This window comes from Varanus komodoensis, unplaced genomic scaffold, assembly GCF_004798865.1.
Source record: "Varanus komodoensis strain SLA01 unplaced genomic scaffold, ASM479886v1 scaffold31, whole genome shotgun sequence".
NCBI classification, from domain to species: Eukaryota; Metazoa; Chordata; class Lepidosauria; order Squamata; family Varanidae; genus Varanus; species Varanus komodoensis.
Window position 1 is genome coordinate 8,253,570 of NW_025335780.1, and position 12,461 is coordinate 8,266,030.

Consider the following 12,461-nt stretch of genomic DNA (forward strand, 5'->3'; position numbering starts at 1 on the left):
GAAGAAAACATTACTTCCAGACAATCCTACATACATACATTTTATATTACGTTGTAATTTAATGAGAACTAAAAAGAGAGTTAATCTGCACAAGGAAAATTATGATTATTTTAAAAGATTGCAAGAGTTAATTCTGTCCTTACCTCATCAGGCCCTGGACTAAATTCATACCCAATTGCAAAACACTTGAAACCATAGAAAGATGCTTTTTCATCTTTCACATAGTCAGATGCAGTTTCTAGTGAGAAGAGTGCCTCATTACCTAAAAGGAAATGACAGATGCAGTGAAGTTAAAAAACTGGGCAACAACTTTTATTGTAAAAATGGGTGATCTATTAACCTGATGACTTATGCAAATTCAACACACTATTATTCATCACGTTCTTTTTCCCAGAAATGAACCTCTACTGATCCAGAACAGCAGCTGCTATTAGAACAAAGTGCCAGGGCCACATGCTCCAAACCACGGCTGTTCTGGACCAGACATGGAATAAACGTTATTGGAGCACAACACCTGTTATGCTTCAGCAACCTGCTTTTACATTGACTGAACCACCTAGCCATCAGCTGGATTTTGCCACTGTGTAAGACCATATTATTTCCCAAGCTTCATTATTTTAAATACTTAATCAATTATTGAGCAACTCAATAATTTATAAAACAAAAACAAAATGCCATACAATATTATTTCATTTCTGAAAACTCCACATTCATAAAAATATATAATTTTCATATTGAGGAAAGTGGAGAATTCATTTTCTAAACCTACGATTTTAGAACCATTATACATTGTTAAAAACTGTAGCTACCTGGCAGTACCAAGACCATAGTTGGCCACCCAGATAAGCCTGAAAATTTCTTCAGTTCTATCCATGAATTAAGATTTTCATGAACAGATGACAATTTTGGTCCAAACCCTGAATTCTGGATGATTCGAGCAGGTATGAGCAAGCGAAGAACATCCTCTGATTGAGCAGTTGCACACTGACTGTCAAATTCTATTGTCATCCACCTGACACATTCTGGAAAAGCCACCTGAGCAAAAATAGGAAAATAAAGATAATTTTCTCCTCCTCAACTGTCCACAATTGAGTTACATTCAGGTTGACATTCATTTAACCAGCACTGATGCACAGTATCAGAAAAAAAACCTTGTGAAGATTGCTGTAAGGACTACCAACAGCCATCCATGGTCTTCAGCTCCACTACTATGAAGAGGGTCATATGTTCCTCTGAAATCTGAACACTGTTGGGTGCACATGGGCATCCACTAACTCTAAATTGGCCAAGCGTGGTTGCTCTCCGATTGTCCAAGATGTTCTATGCCTCTTTTAGGTTCTGTTCCATTTCAAATTCAGATAGGAAACATTTAGAGAATGAGATCTAGTAGAGGCTGGCAACAAGCTGCAGACCCTTTTTTGAAGAGCAAAGGTAAGGAACAGTTCCTCATGTTTTCATCAGTCCATCCTTGAATTCCCCCTTTTAGTCTTCACTTCAAACAACAAATAGTAAGGCTGGAATTCTGCAAGAGATGCACTTTCAAAAATCAAGATATAGTGCAGATTTGTATGAGAATAAATTTGTGGGCAAAGTCTGAAAAGGGTGTGGACTAAGCCACACACATACACCTCTTATATTTAGTCTTCATTATAATTCCACAACTGCTTGGAATGAAATTTTTGATAGCTGTTACATTAAAACATGCATTAGTAAAAATAACACCGTTAAAACGACCTGCCTTGTCAAGAAAGAGACACTTCTGAGTCACAATCTCATGTCATTGTCTCCACTACCTGTTACTACTCATCGCCTCAAGCCACTTTGCTTCCTTATCTATTTATTTTCTATTCTGCCCATTAGCAAAAGGGCTCTCTTTTGCTGCTTTATGTCACATCTATTGTTTCCAAAATGTTGAAAGTTGAGGCAAAACACAAATACCAATTTTGAAAAACCAATTAACTAAACAAATATACATTTCTGAATAATACATCCTGAGAACCAGGTTAGAATTCCTCATCACAACTTGCTTATTTTTGTAGAACTTCTCTTTAGCAGTGCAGAGATGCACAGGTCTCTGGAACTGCCCAAACTAAATAATTAGCTGACAAAACATTATGTGAAAATACCCTAACAAGTTAGGTCAGCTTGTAAACACCAGGTTATAAATCTGAGAACTTGGTATATGCACAGCAATGATTGGTCTATGTATTTAAGCTGCAATTCCTCAGAAAACAATATATTTCTTGTTTTAGTGGCATTCTCTGACCTTTATACAGCACTGGAAGTAGCTTATGAAACAAATTAAAATGATAGGCTGTGCAACAGAATCAAACATGCAACAAGATATTTAAGAGGCCAGTTTGCAGGGGATGCCGTTTCAGGTGAGACTGAGGGAACTGGGTCTCTTCAGCCTGGAGAAGAGGAGACTCAGAGAGGATCTGTTGGTGACATACAGGTATGTGAGGGGATGTCACATGGAGCTGGGTAGAGACCTGTTCTCCCCTGCAGAGGAAGGCAGGACATGCTCCAATGGAGCAAAGCTCAGGGAGCCAAGGTTCCATCTAGATGCCAGGAAGCACTTCCTGACAGTTAGGACCCCGAGGGTATGGAATGGGCTTCCATGGGAGGTCGTTGAGGCCCCATCAGTGAGGGTATTCAAAGATAGGCTGGACATGCACATGGTGGGCATGTCGTGAGCGGAGTCGGCTGGAGCTGGGGGTCAGACTAATTGGCCCGGGAGACCCCCTCTGACTCGCTCTGTTCCTATGTTTCTAAGAGGCAGATTTGAATACCAAACCTTACCTTGTAGTGAGTAACACATGCAGGCTTGTAGGGGTGTTCACATTCAATGACAGCATAGTGGTTAGAGGTAGTACAGGCAGAGAGCCCTTGTTCTGGCGGGTTTCCTGTGGTGCTGTCTGTAGACTGATTGGGGTTGAAGGCAGGAGGGGCATACTTCTGATTCAAAACTGCTACAGAGGGAAGCAGCTGCTGAACTAGGCCAAAAACCTCAACAGCGACCTGTAACATGACAAGATATGTCCAAGTATCTCTGAAATATATATGATACCACTGTATTTTAACATTTGCATCATTTCAGTCTTGGCTTATTGTTTAGTATAAACATATTTTTTCTAAATAAAGCATTTAGACATTTTTCTAAATAAAGTTGATGACACAGATACTAAACTGTCAAGTTAACTGTTTGTCAAGGAACTGTTTGTCAAGACTAAGGTAATTTAGTATCTTTTCCAGACAGCAGTAAGCAGACTTGAAACCTCTCCATTCCACTTTCCAAGGCACAGGAAACAAACATATAAGACATTTCTAACTAGACAAACTGAGTGCAATATTCTTCGCTTGAACTAATTGCTCAGGTATAATCTTACGACACTCCAATCCCACTAACGACTAACTTAATCAGGTTTGCTCACTAAATTCTTAACAAGACTTTAGCGCTCCACAGGAACAAATGCAATTAAGTTTTAACTTGGAAGCTTTCAAGCATCCTTCACATAATGATTGTAAGATAAAAGGTGGTGATTCACAAATCACAAGAAAACCTAACAAATGTTCTCAAACCTCAAAAGTTTTGTTGAAGTCTTTAAAAAACAAAACCAAGGAAATAGTTGAATAATTTACCTTTGGAATAGCTGCAGCCACTGGTCCTATGTATGCTATGATAAGAGGAAGCAGCATAGAAAAAAGACTGGAAGAGCTTAGTAGTTCTGGAATGTCATCAGCTAAAAAACAAACAAACCAAAGTATCATTCAAAGACTGAGATACTCTTCTATGAAAATACAAATCATTTTCAAATACAAATCATTACTCATTGAAATAGTTAAGACAGAATAGAACAACTGTGTTATTTATAAAGGGCATGGTTGAGCCAGAGTTTAATATTTTATGTTCCACTGGTTACAGTGGAAACTCTCCTGAAATTAACAACACTTAAAAATACTCAGTTATGGCTGGAGAATGCTATATGAATTTTAGCTACCATTTAAGGCTTTACACTATTTTGACATCTTACTTAAAACTACAGTAATTTTACCTATAATGCCTATATCATTCTACATGACACACTCGGCCTGAATGCGGATGTGGCTTTTCTCCTTGTAGCTCTAGCCAGGCCTAGATTAGAAACTGCAAAATCAATTAGAATGGTGGACTAAAGATTGAATAAAGAAAAATGGTGGATGCAGAGATTATACTAAATTTGAAGATATGATAATATAAAACAAAAAGCAAGATAATATATTGAAAGGGATAATAAGCAACATTTATCAGGTATTACTAGCAGTGGAAGGTCAATATGATCCTCTAAAAGTGTCATGGGAAAAAGATTTAAGAAGGAATATTAGTAATGAAGAATGGGAAAATATGTGGGATAATGGGTTGTATTTAGACATGCCTGATTAAATCAGGTATGCAGACTGGGATGAGCTGGATCTTCCTTCTGCCTAAGTGCGCACACAAATGTGCAGGAAGGCTGGGTAAGATATCATATATCACAGCGATAAAAGCAGGTAAATAATTTGGGTGTTATTTCTCTTTCTAGAGTAACTTTACATCATCAACATAACTATTCAATAGCATGCAACAGTTTCATAAAGCACGGGCAAACTTTCATAGTACGGAATCTTGTTATCACAATACTTCTTGAGTAAATGGAATACATTCTTACCATCTACAGCAAGAGCCCGGTGTAACAGGTCTTTAGCAGCACGCACCACAGCACTCACAACAGAAAGAGCTCTGCTACAATTTTTGTCTTCTTCGTTAGCTTTACTGAGGAGCTGGGACTGGAGATCACCATCATACTCGCTTCTGGAAAATGGAAGAATTAAGCCAAAGTTCACAGGAGTACGAAGTAAAATCGGCGAGTTTTGTTATGTTGTGCTTTAACAACTGCCTAGTTTTTCAAACAATCTAACAAGAGCATCCTTCTTCTAATTGCTCTTATTTCAATATCTGCTTTTCAAATTCCCATGCCAGACCATTACTGACAGTTCTTTAGAAATTAGTAAAGCAACAGCCAGCACAGTATTTCTCTTGTAGTGCATATTTGTCTTCACTTACATCTTGTCCTTTGAAAACATACGCTCAAACAGAGCTCTGGCTATTCAGTGCTGCAGTGCATACCTGTAATAAAGAATCTGTGGAATCTGTCCCCGTGTTTGATTTGTGCCATTACTGCTCAAACTGCATGTACTGAAAGTAAATGTTACACCATCCGGACACTGGACAGTGGTCATTCCTCCATCTCCATTTGCTGTGCGACTCCCATAGTTCCTCAAGCGAACTGCGTATTTAACATTTTCCTTCAAATCAAGAGTCAAGAAAGCATGCGGCATTAACTTAATATACAATATTTTATTTTTGTGCATGAGACATCCAGAATATTTTAAGGCCAGCATACAGATTAGATTTTTTTAAAGAAATGCCTGAAGCATTCTTGTTCAAATATCTTTTTAATTCAATATAACACAATACACAATTATCACCGTATTACACCTGCTTTTTGTATAGTTCCATGCAATACACTGTGAGCAGGTTTGCTTAATGTAATTTTTACCACTAACAATTCTCAATATTTGAAGTATTCTGAAATAAAAGTATTTTTTTTAATTGTTTAGGAACAGATAATCTCTGATGGCGTGCCCCTCAGTAAAATAATGATGCAGAAATACTTTTCAGAGTCAGAAAATGTTCTTTTTCATTTACCTTCAGGGGAACAACTTTGTCAAGTTTAATTTCAGCAATATCACTTGGGGAGTCATCTGTAGTATAGGTTCCTTTAACCAGCTCTAAAGATGTCCATCTATGAGAATGAGTTGAATCACCTGTATGATCACTCTGTATGAGAAGAGCAAGTATGATTTTAATGCAGCCATGTTAAAAAAAAATCTTAACACATCCCTCTGCATAATCTTTGCTCTTCCAGATATGCCCAGTCCCCTCGGTGAAGATCACCTGCTCTCTCAAACAACTCTGCCCTTTTTCCACTGGTACCCCAAATGCTTTGAGCTGGACTGCATGATGCCCTCTCTAATTTCTTCAAACCCCTCCTCACTCTTTCTGTAACATCTCTGGCTCAACTCCTAGTCTCCAAGACTTAGTGTAACTCTGTAATTTATCCTAAGCACATATAAGTGATACAATGTGTATTGCTTTTCCACTCAGCCTTGCTTTGCAGAGAAAAATGTGCCCTCGTTCTATTCTACTACATCTTGTTGGGCCTTTCCATGATTTATTTTATTTATCTGAAGAATTTCTACCCATTTTTATCTTCCAAACCAAGCACAGGAGTAATTATTCTGTCAGGAACTATGCACACTGAGAAGGCTAGATAAACCACAGAAAGCGAACAGGAGTTTAAGGGGAAGGCCTGCTTACGTATGTCATTTTATAACACATTTAAATCCATCCCAGTTGATGTTTGTCTAGAGACTTATACACATTGGGGAATATCCCAGTGTTTATAGGGTCATCCAGTATCCCATCCAATGCTATAGGCAACAGGAAATCAGTAGTGGCAATTTGCACTGGCAATTGTGCCTTGCTGTATACTGCCCAACACATGCAGTCCTACCTGCACGAACAATGCACCCCTGACCTGCAATTCTATAGCTTGGGGCCTGCACTCCCCCCCCCCCCCAGTTCTCCCTGGTTAGGTTCATGTGCAAATATGAAGTCCACTGCATGCATGGCAGGCAGGGACAAGGCGGGTGCACCACGGCTCACACAGTGGCTCATGGCATCCTGATCTCTTAAAAAAGGAGGCAGAATATCTGCACTGGGCTAATCATCACAAGCAATGTATGAGAATTCAACAATCCATCTTATCTAGCTTGCCACTAAAATTTTCAAAAGGTAAAATTTAAGATTTGTAGTTATGGATATAAGCATTCTGTATTCCCCAGTAACAGCAGCAGTGTATGCCATGTTGTACTTTCATTGAATGTCTGACCTTGCTTAATGGCCTTCAACTAGCAGGTCCCTACCCTAACTTAAGGTGAATAACCTTCGCTCTCCTGCCTCACACACTTTTTAAAGGAGAAATATACAGAAGGGGGCTAGGGAGAAAAGAAAGAAGAGTACTGTCTACATGATCAATGTACCTACAACAAAGGAAGAGAAAGAGGGAATTTAAACAGCATCCTACTGTTTCAAGTGGGCCCAGATGTCTAAAGTTTGAATACTACTGGATTGAACACTATTGGACAAAAGTAACAGGAAGCATAAAAATCCACATGGTAATCCATGTAGTTTTTTTACTGAGTTCTTGTTTTAATTGGAGCAGCAAAAACAGCATCACTATCACACTGAATGGGCTTTTTCATGAACAATTGTGGCTATTGACTTTTTTAATGCAGAATACATACATCATCAACTAGTACTTCCAGTTCATATTCATGGATTCCTCCTCCTCCATAGACAGAAAAACCTACAACAATGACCCCAGGTTTATCCACAGAGAAACAAATTGCATCAGGGGAGCCATTCCCAGTATTCCAGCTTCTTCCTTGGCTTGTTTTTGTGAATCGATTTGGACTTGACTTGATTGAATGCAAAGAGTTTAGTCCATCAGTCTGGAAAGAAGCAAAACACAAATTAGAACAGAACAGATAGCTTGCTTCTAATGCAACTTATTTAAATAAAATGGTCCATTTATTTTCTTCCTTAGAATCATTAATGTGTGAATTGTTTGGCTAATCATTCATACAAAAACCCACAAAAGGAGCCAGAAACCCTTCATTTTAATATTCTTCCATACACTACAGTAAGCAAAATCCATCTTAAGCATCAAATAATCTGCACTATTTCCAGGAAAATAAAATAATGATTTAAACATTACAGAAAAATATCTGAATTCACCATGGCCATTCATAGTCTTACTGTAGTGTTATTTTATCATCCACTGACAGAGAATATGGTGCTGTAATTATGTTAACAAATTAATCATATTACCTCAGATCCCAGTGCAGAAGCTGTGAGTTCACTCACAATACTTGCAAGTAATCCACAGGTATTAGAAACCAGATGTGCAGAGAAGAGTTCATTTTCACGCCTAAGGCTGTTTCTGACTGGCAATACAACAATAACCAACATTTTCTCAAGCACTTCACGAAAGCTGGTCATCCCTGAGACATTTTCTTCACTCTATATAATGGATTGGCAGAAGTGAGCTGCTCACATAAAATTACACCTAAAGTAAGTGAACTTAGCTGATTCATATATGCATTTGAAATTGATTCTCACAAGAGGAAAAAACAATAATGTAATAACGTGGTTCAAAACTGAACTTCAGTAACATTGAAAAGTATTCTGCTTCAGATAACATGGAAACTCTGAGCCAAGTATTTGGCCTATCTTGGCTGCTTTATATAACAGAAGCCTCGTTTGATGCTGTAGTCATCATATGAGATTAAAAGATGTGAACAGACCAATATCTACAGAAAGTGAGATGCTAAAGTCTTCAATAAGCTATGAACATTAAGGAGAGGCTGACTAGTGACCTACTGCACTGGCAGGCTCAGATGGTATCTAAGGTCTGTCTCAATTCTATGGCACAAAGATCTAAAAAATACCCCAGAATGCAATGTAAAATTGTCATCATATTTGAAGGATACACATGGGGTCACAGAATATTTATCTGAATTGCAAAACTGTAACTTTACTTCCTAGCCAACTAAACCAATGATTCATCTGTGAACCAAGTCTTTCTTTACCAACATCCTACAAACCATCCTATTTTCTAATCTGAACAATCCAATATGCCATCACAGACACTGAATTTAAACACTGAGTGCTGCACCTAAACAAAAGAATGTTTTCAAGATCTACCATTTAAACACCAGTTATAAACTGAGTAATGATTTTGTAATGTATTTGTTTTCATATAAGCACAGAAAGAAACATGTTCAATAAGACATAGCTTGCAAAATGGAACTTCTCCATAATGGAGACAAATGTGTAACTAGCCCAGAGCAGAAAACATCATGAAACATTGGCAGTATCTTTTTCTACAAGCGGGTTTTCTCCCCATAAAAGTGCTCAGTATAGGGAAAAAAAGTTTTAACTGATCCTGAGGACCTACTGCAAATGTGAAAATCTATCAAAATCTGCTGCAGATCGTTCAGGCTGCAGAAGCGTTTTGCAGCCTAGTCTCACCTGACTAAGTTTTTCCATGTGTGCTACCAGCAGAGGGAAGCGATGTGCCAGCGCAGAATCATTCTCCGTGCTAACTTGTTTCACCATTGAACGTAGCAAGACTTCTCCATCGTAAGCAATAGGGAAGATAGATGTCAGTTTCACAGAGGTATGGCATAGGGCTGACATTACAGCAGCAAGAAGCCTACTGCTGGAAGTTTTGAAATTTGCTTCCTGTATATCCTATATAAAAGAATTAAAATGCAATTGAAAATAACATAATGACTCAATGAAAAAGAAGAGCATATTAGCTTCTATTGTTATGCTAAACTAAAATAGATATGTAATTATTTCATAGTAATGCATGTTGAAGTCAGAATCATTTAAAGTCTTCAGGGTCCTGTGTGCACATCACAGGGGGTCCAGAAATTGAAGAATGAAGAGGTCATTATTGACTAGCGTCATCCTCTACTCTTGCAAAACAGAAATGAAAAAGGGGTATGTGAAACGATACACCTGCTGCCTATTGAAATCACAGTGAGCCAAAGGATGTTCATATGAAAATCTTTTACGCCACTGAGCAATATCTTTAAAAGGGGGCATTTAGAACAGAAAGATGCTGTTCACAATCTGTCAGGTCAAGGAACTTCGCTGGCTGAATTGAAGAAAGCAAGCCACAGTTGAGACGATGGAACTGGCAGGTAACGGGAGGAAGCAGGCAGGATGTGGTGGTGGTGAGAGGGATACTCAGATGGAAACAACAAGGAAATTATGGAGAGAAAATAACAGGTGGGACAAGGAAAATCACTGGCTCTGATTGGGTACATCCTCCTTTCTTTCCCTAAATCTCTTATGTATTTGACAGAACAAAAACAGCTTTCTCATTGTTTTTCTAGCTATCTAAACTGCAAAACGTTCTAAATGTTTTTGAAATTGTTTTTATTTTTATAATGTTGTTACCTAACTTTGGCCATTATAAAAGGGAAGGCGGTAAAATAAGACTTTGCAAAGCTGAAGATTAATGTCAAATCTGTAATTGGATTTAGGATGGTACATCACTGAATATGGGAGACATTAATCACCTGGCGTATGTGGAAAAAGCCACTTTATGGTACACATAGGGAAAACACAGGCTACAAATATTTCAGCTTTTTGGCAAAACAATGGTACGCCGTTAACCAACATCTGAAAGAAGCATGTGGAAATTTCACAATACTACTTCTGAACTGTAAAGACTATCTGAAGAGGCTATTTGATACCTGATCTAAGCAATTGAGCAAGTCACAAAGACAAGCCCATTGTAGAGCTGGTGTTGGATAGAAAGAGTGAAAGCAGGCTGTGAAAGTGTTATGGCATTCCTGAAGAACAGCTTCCAGAAGGCTCAGTGGCTGAGTAAGGTATCCTTGGGGGTCATTGTCCAGCTTTATCATGCAGTGATCAACTCCTTCAGATAGAATTTTTCTTAGTAAGGTTCTAGTCTTCCCAATACAGTCTGCCAGCTTACTAGTTTCTTCAACAACCGCTTTGGTAGTTGCTGGAAAGAGACAGAATTATGTTTAAAAAATTACTTCAGTACAAAATCCAATCAATTCCCAATCAAATAATACATTTTTGGATTCATAAAATAAATTTGACCCATCACTATTCAAAATAATAAGTATCTTACTCTATACCTTTCCAACTACCTGCCTGCTTTCCCTTGTTTTAGGATTATATTCTTTAATAAATACCTACAATCTAGATCCAAGATTTTAGAGTTTTTGACCAAACTCAAGGGGGAGATCTCCTCCCACTCATCTTGAACATTTGAGTCAAATTACCAGGCCTTAAGCCACAGAGAAATAAAAAAGAGAGGATGAATTAAGGCTTGACTGGTTAGAGTTTGAGAGACTGGGTTGGTAGTCCCTAATAACTACACTGAGTGCCTTACACTTGATTCATACCATGTGGTGGCAACAGATCATGAGAAACCATTTCTGGCCTCCATAAACAAATAACAAGCAACCCATTCATGGGTTGTTAGCATAACATGCAAAGCCAGACCCTGTTAAGTTACTGCTGGGTTAAAAACAATGAATTAATTAATCAGTCAGTGATCTGTCACTGTGATGTGCAAGCAGCAGTAACAGAAATGCAGTTGCTTTTAACTCAGTTGAGAAAGTGTGCATGCAGTTTAAGAAAAAGGTGAGGGGCATGTTGCCAGTGAGGTGCTTTAAAAGCTTAGTGATGAAACAGGCATTGCACATCACTCTACAGATTAAAGGTTTAGGTGAAACTAGGAAATCTCCTGTTCTGATAGAAAATTCTCTGGTTTGTTACAATTCCTAAAGATGAAGTAAAGAGATGTGTGTACTGCCAAAATACTTGTTCATATCTCAACTGATTAAGCCAAGATATGAGCATTTAAATTCACCCACAGTAAATTAATATCCAAGAAATGTCTAATGAAAATATTCCTACATTTTTCTAAGCCAGAAGCTAGGAGATTTACTTTGGTAAATTAACTTTGGTATAAATATTCACATGTAAATTTGAAGCACTTCTCTATGATTCTATAGGAAATAAGCATTTTACCTGAAACTGGGTATATCTCACATGTGTAGACACGGAGTAACCTCAAGCAACAGGTACCAACGAATCGCAGCCTTTCTAAATCCAAAAGAGTAGCTGTATACTGGAATCCTTTCAAACCTCGGAGCTCTTCTACTCCTAACACTAAGGTTGTCCAGCTCCAGTGAAGAATGGTCAATAGAGATTCAAAGCACTCCTATTTCAGGACAAGAAGGTTGTTGAAGCAAAAAAAAAAAGTGAGGAACAGAAAACTTCCAACAGTGAGCATTAAGTATGGTGGTGATTCTTAAACTATGAAATAGGACCCCAGTGGGTGCTGAGACACCCCTGAAGCAGAACACAAAGTTTTAGGAAATTGCTGGGAGAGCAGCTTCATTAATCCATACTCGCATCCACAAGTCCATTTAATTTATATGAAACAATGTGAAGCTTGCTCTTCAATGAAGAGTTTCCAGGATGGTTTTCAACAGATACCATAACAAATCCAGCACCACCACCATTCCTGTTGATGTGGGGAAAAGATAATTCAGAATGCAGTCTTATGGCTGCAAAGAAACATTTGAAAGTGTGTAGGCAAAATCAACTGATAACTCAGAAGCTAAAGGGAATTGCTGAATAACCATTCCAGTACTTAGGAACAGAACTTCAATACCATTCATAGGTTTTTCCCCTCCCTTTTCATGACTCACAGCAGAATAAGTTATATAAACTAAGTAGCTGTATTCAATTCCAA

At 38.1% G+C, this 12,461-nt stretch overlaps 1 protein-coding gene across 11 annotated transcripts in view; it reads right to left on the bottom strand.

The window, feature by feature from the left end:
- The window catches only part of MYCBP2 (MYC binding protein 2), a 153,913-nt gene that overhangs the window by 74,138 nt on the left and 67,314 nt on the right, over positions 1-12,461 (bottom strand). For all 11 annotated transcript variants that reach the window (XM_044437784.1, XM_044437785.1, XM_044437789.1 and 8 more), the window contains 12 exons: positions 11,732-11,924; positions 10,417-10,691; positions 9,179-9,400; positions 7,976-8,167; positions 7,390-7,596; positions 5,729-5,860; positions 5,147-5,325; positions 4,689-4,831; positions 3,643-3,743; positions 2,803-3,021; positions 810-1,035; positions 144-262 (listed from right to left, as the gene is read on the bottom strand). In XM_044437784.1, the coding sequence (XP_044293719.1) occupies positions 144-262; positions 810-1,035; positions 2,803-3,021; positions 3,643-3,743; positions 4,689-4,831; positions 5,147-5,325; positions 5,729-5,860; positions 7,390-7,596; positions 7,976-8,167; positions 9,179-9,400; positions 10,417-10,691; positions 11,732-11,924 (2,208 nt within the window). The remainder of the gene's footprint in view (positions 1-143; positions 263-809; positions 1,036-2,802; positions 3,022-3,642; positions 3,744-4,688; positions 4,832-5,146; positions 5,326-5,728; positions 5,861-7,389; positions 7,597-7,975; positions 8,168-9,178; positions 9,401-10,416; positions 10,692-11,731; positions 11,925-12,461) is intronic.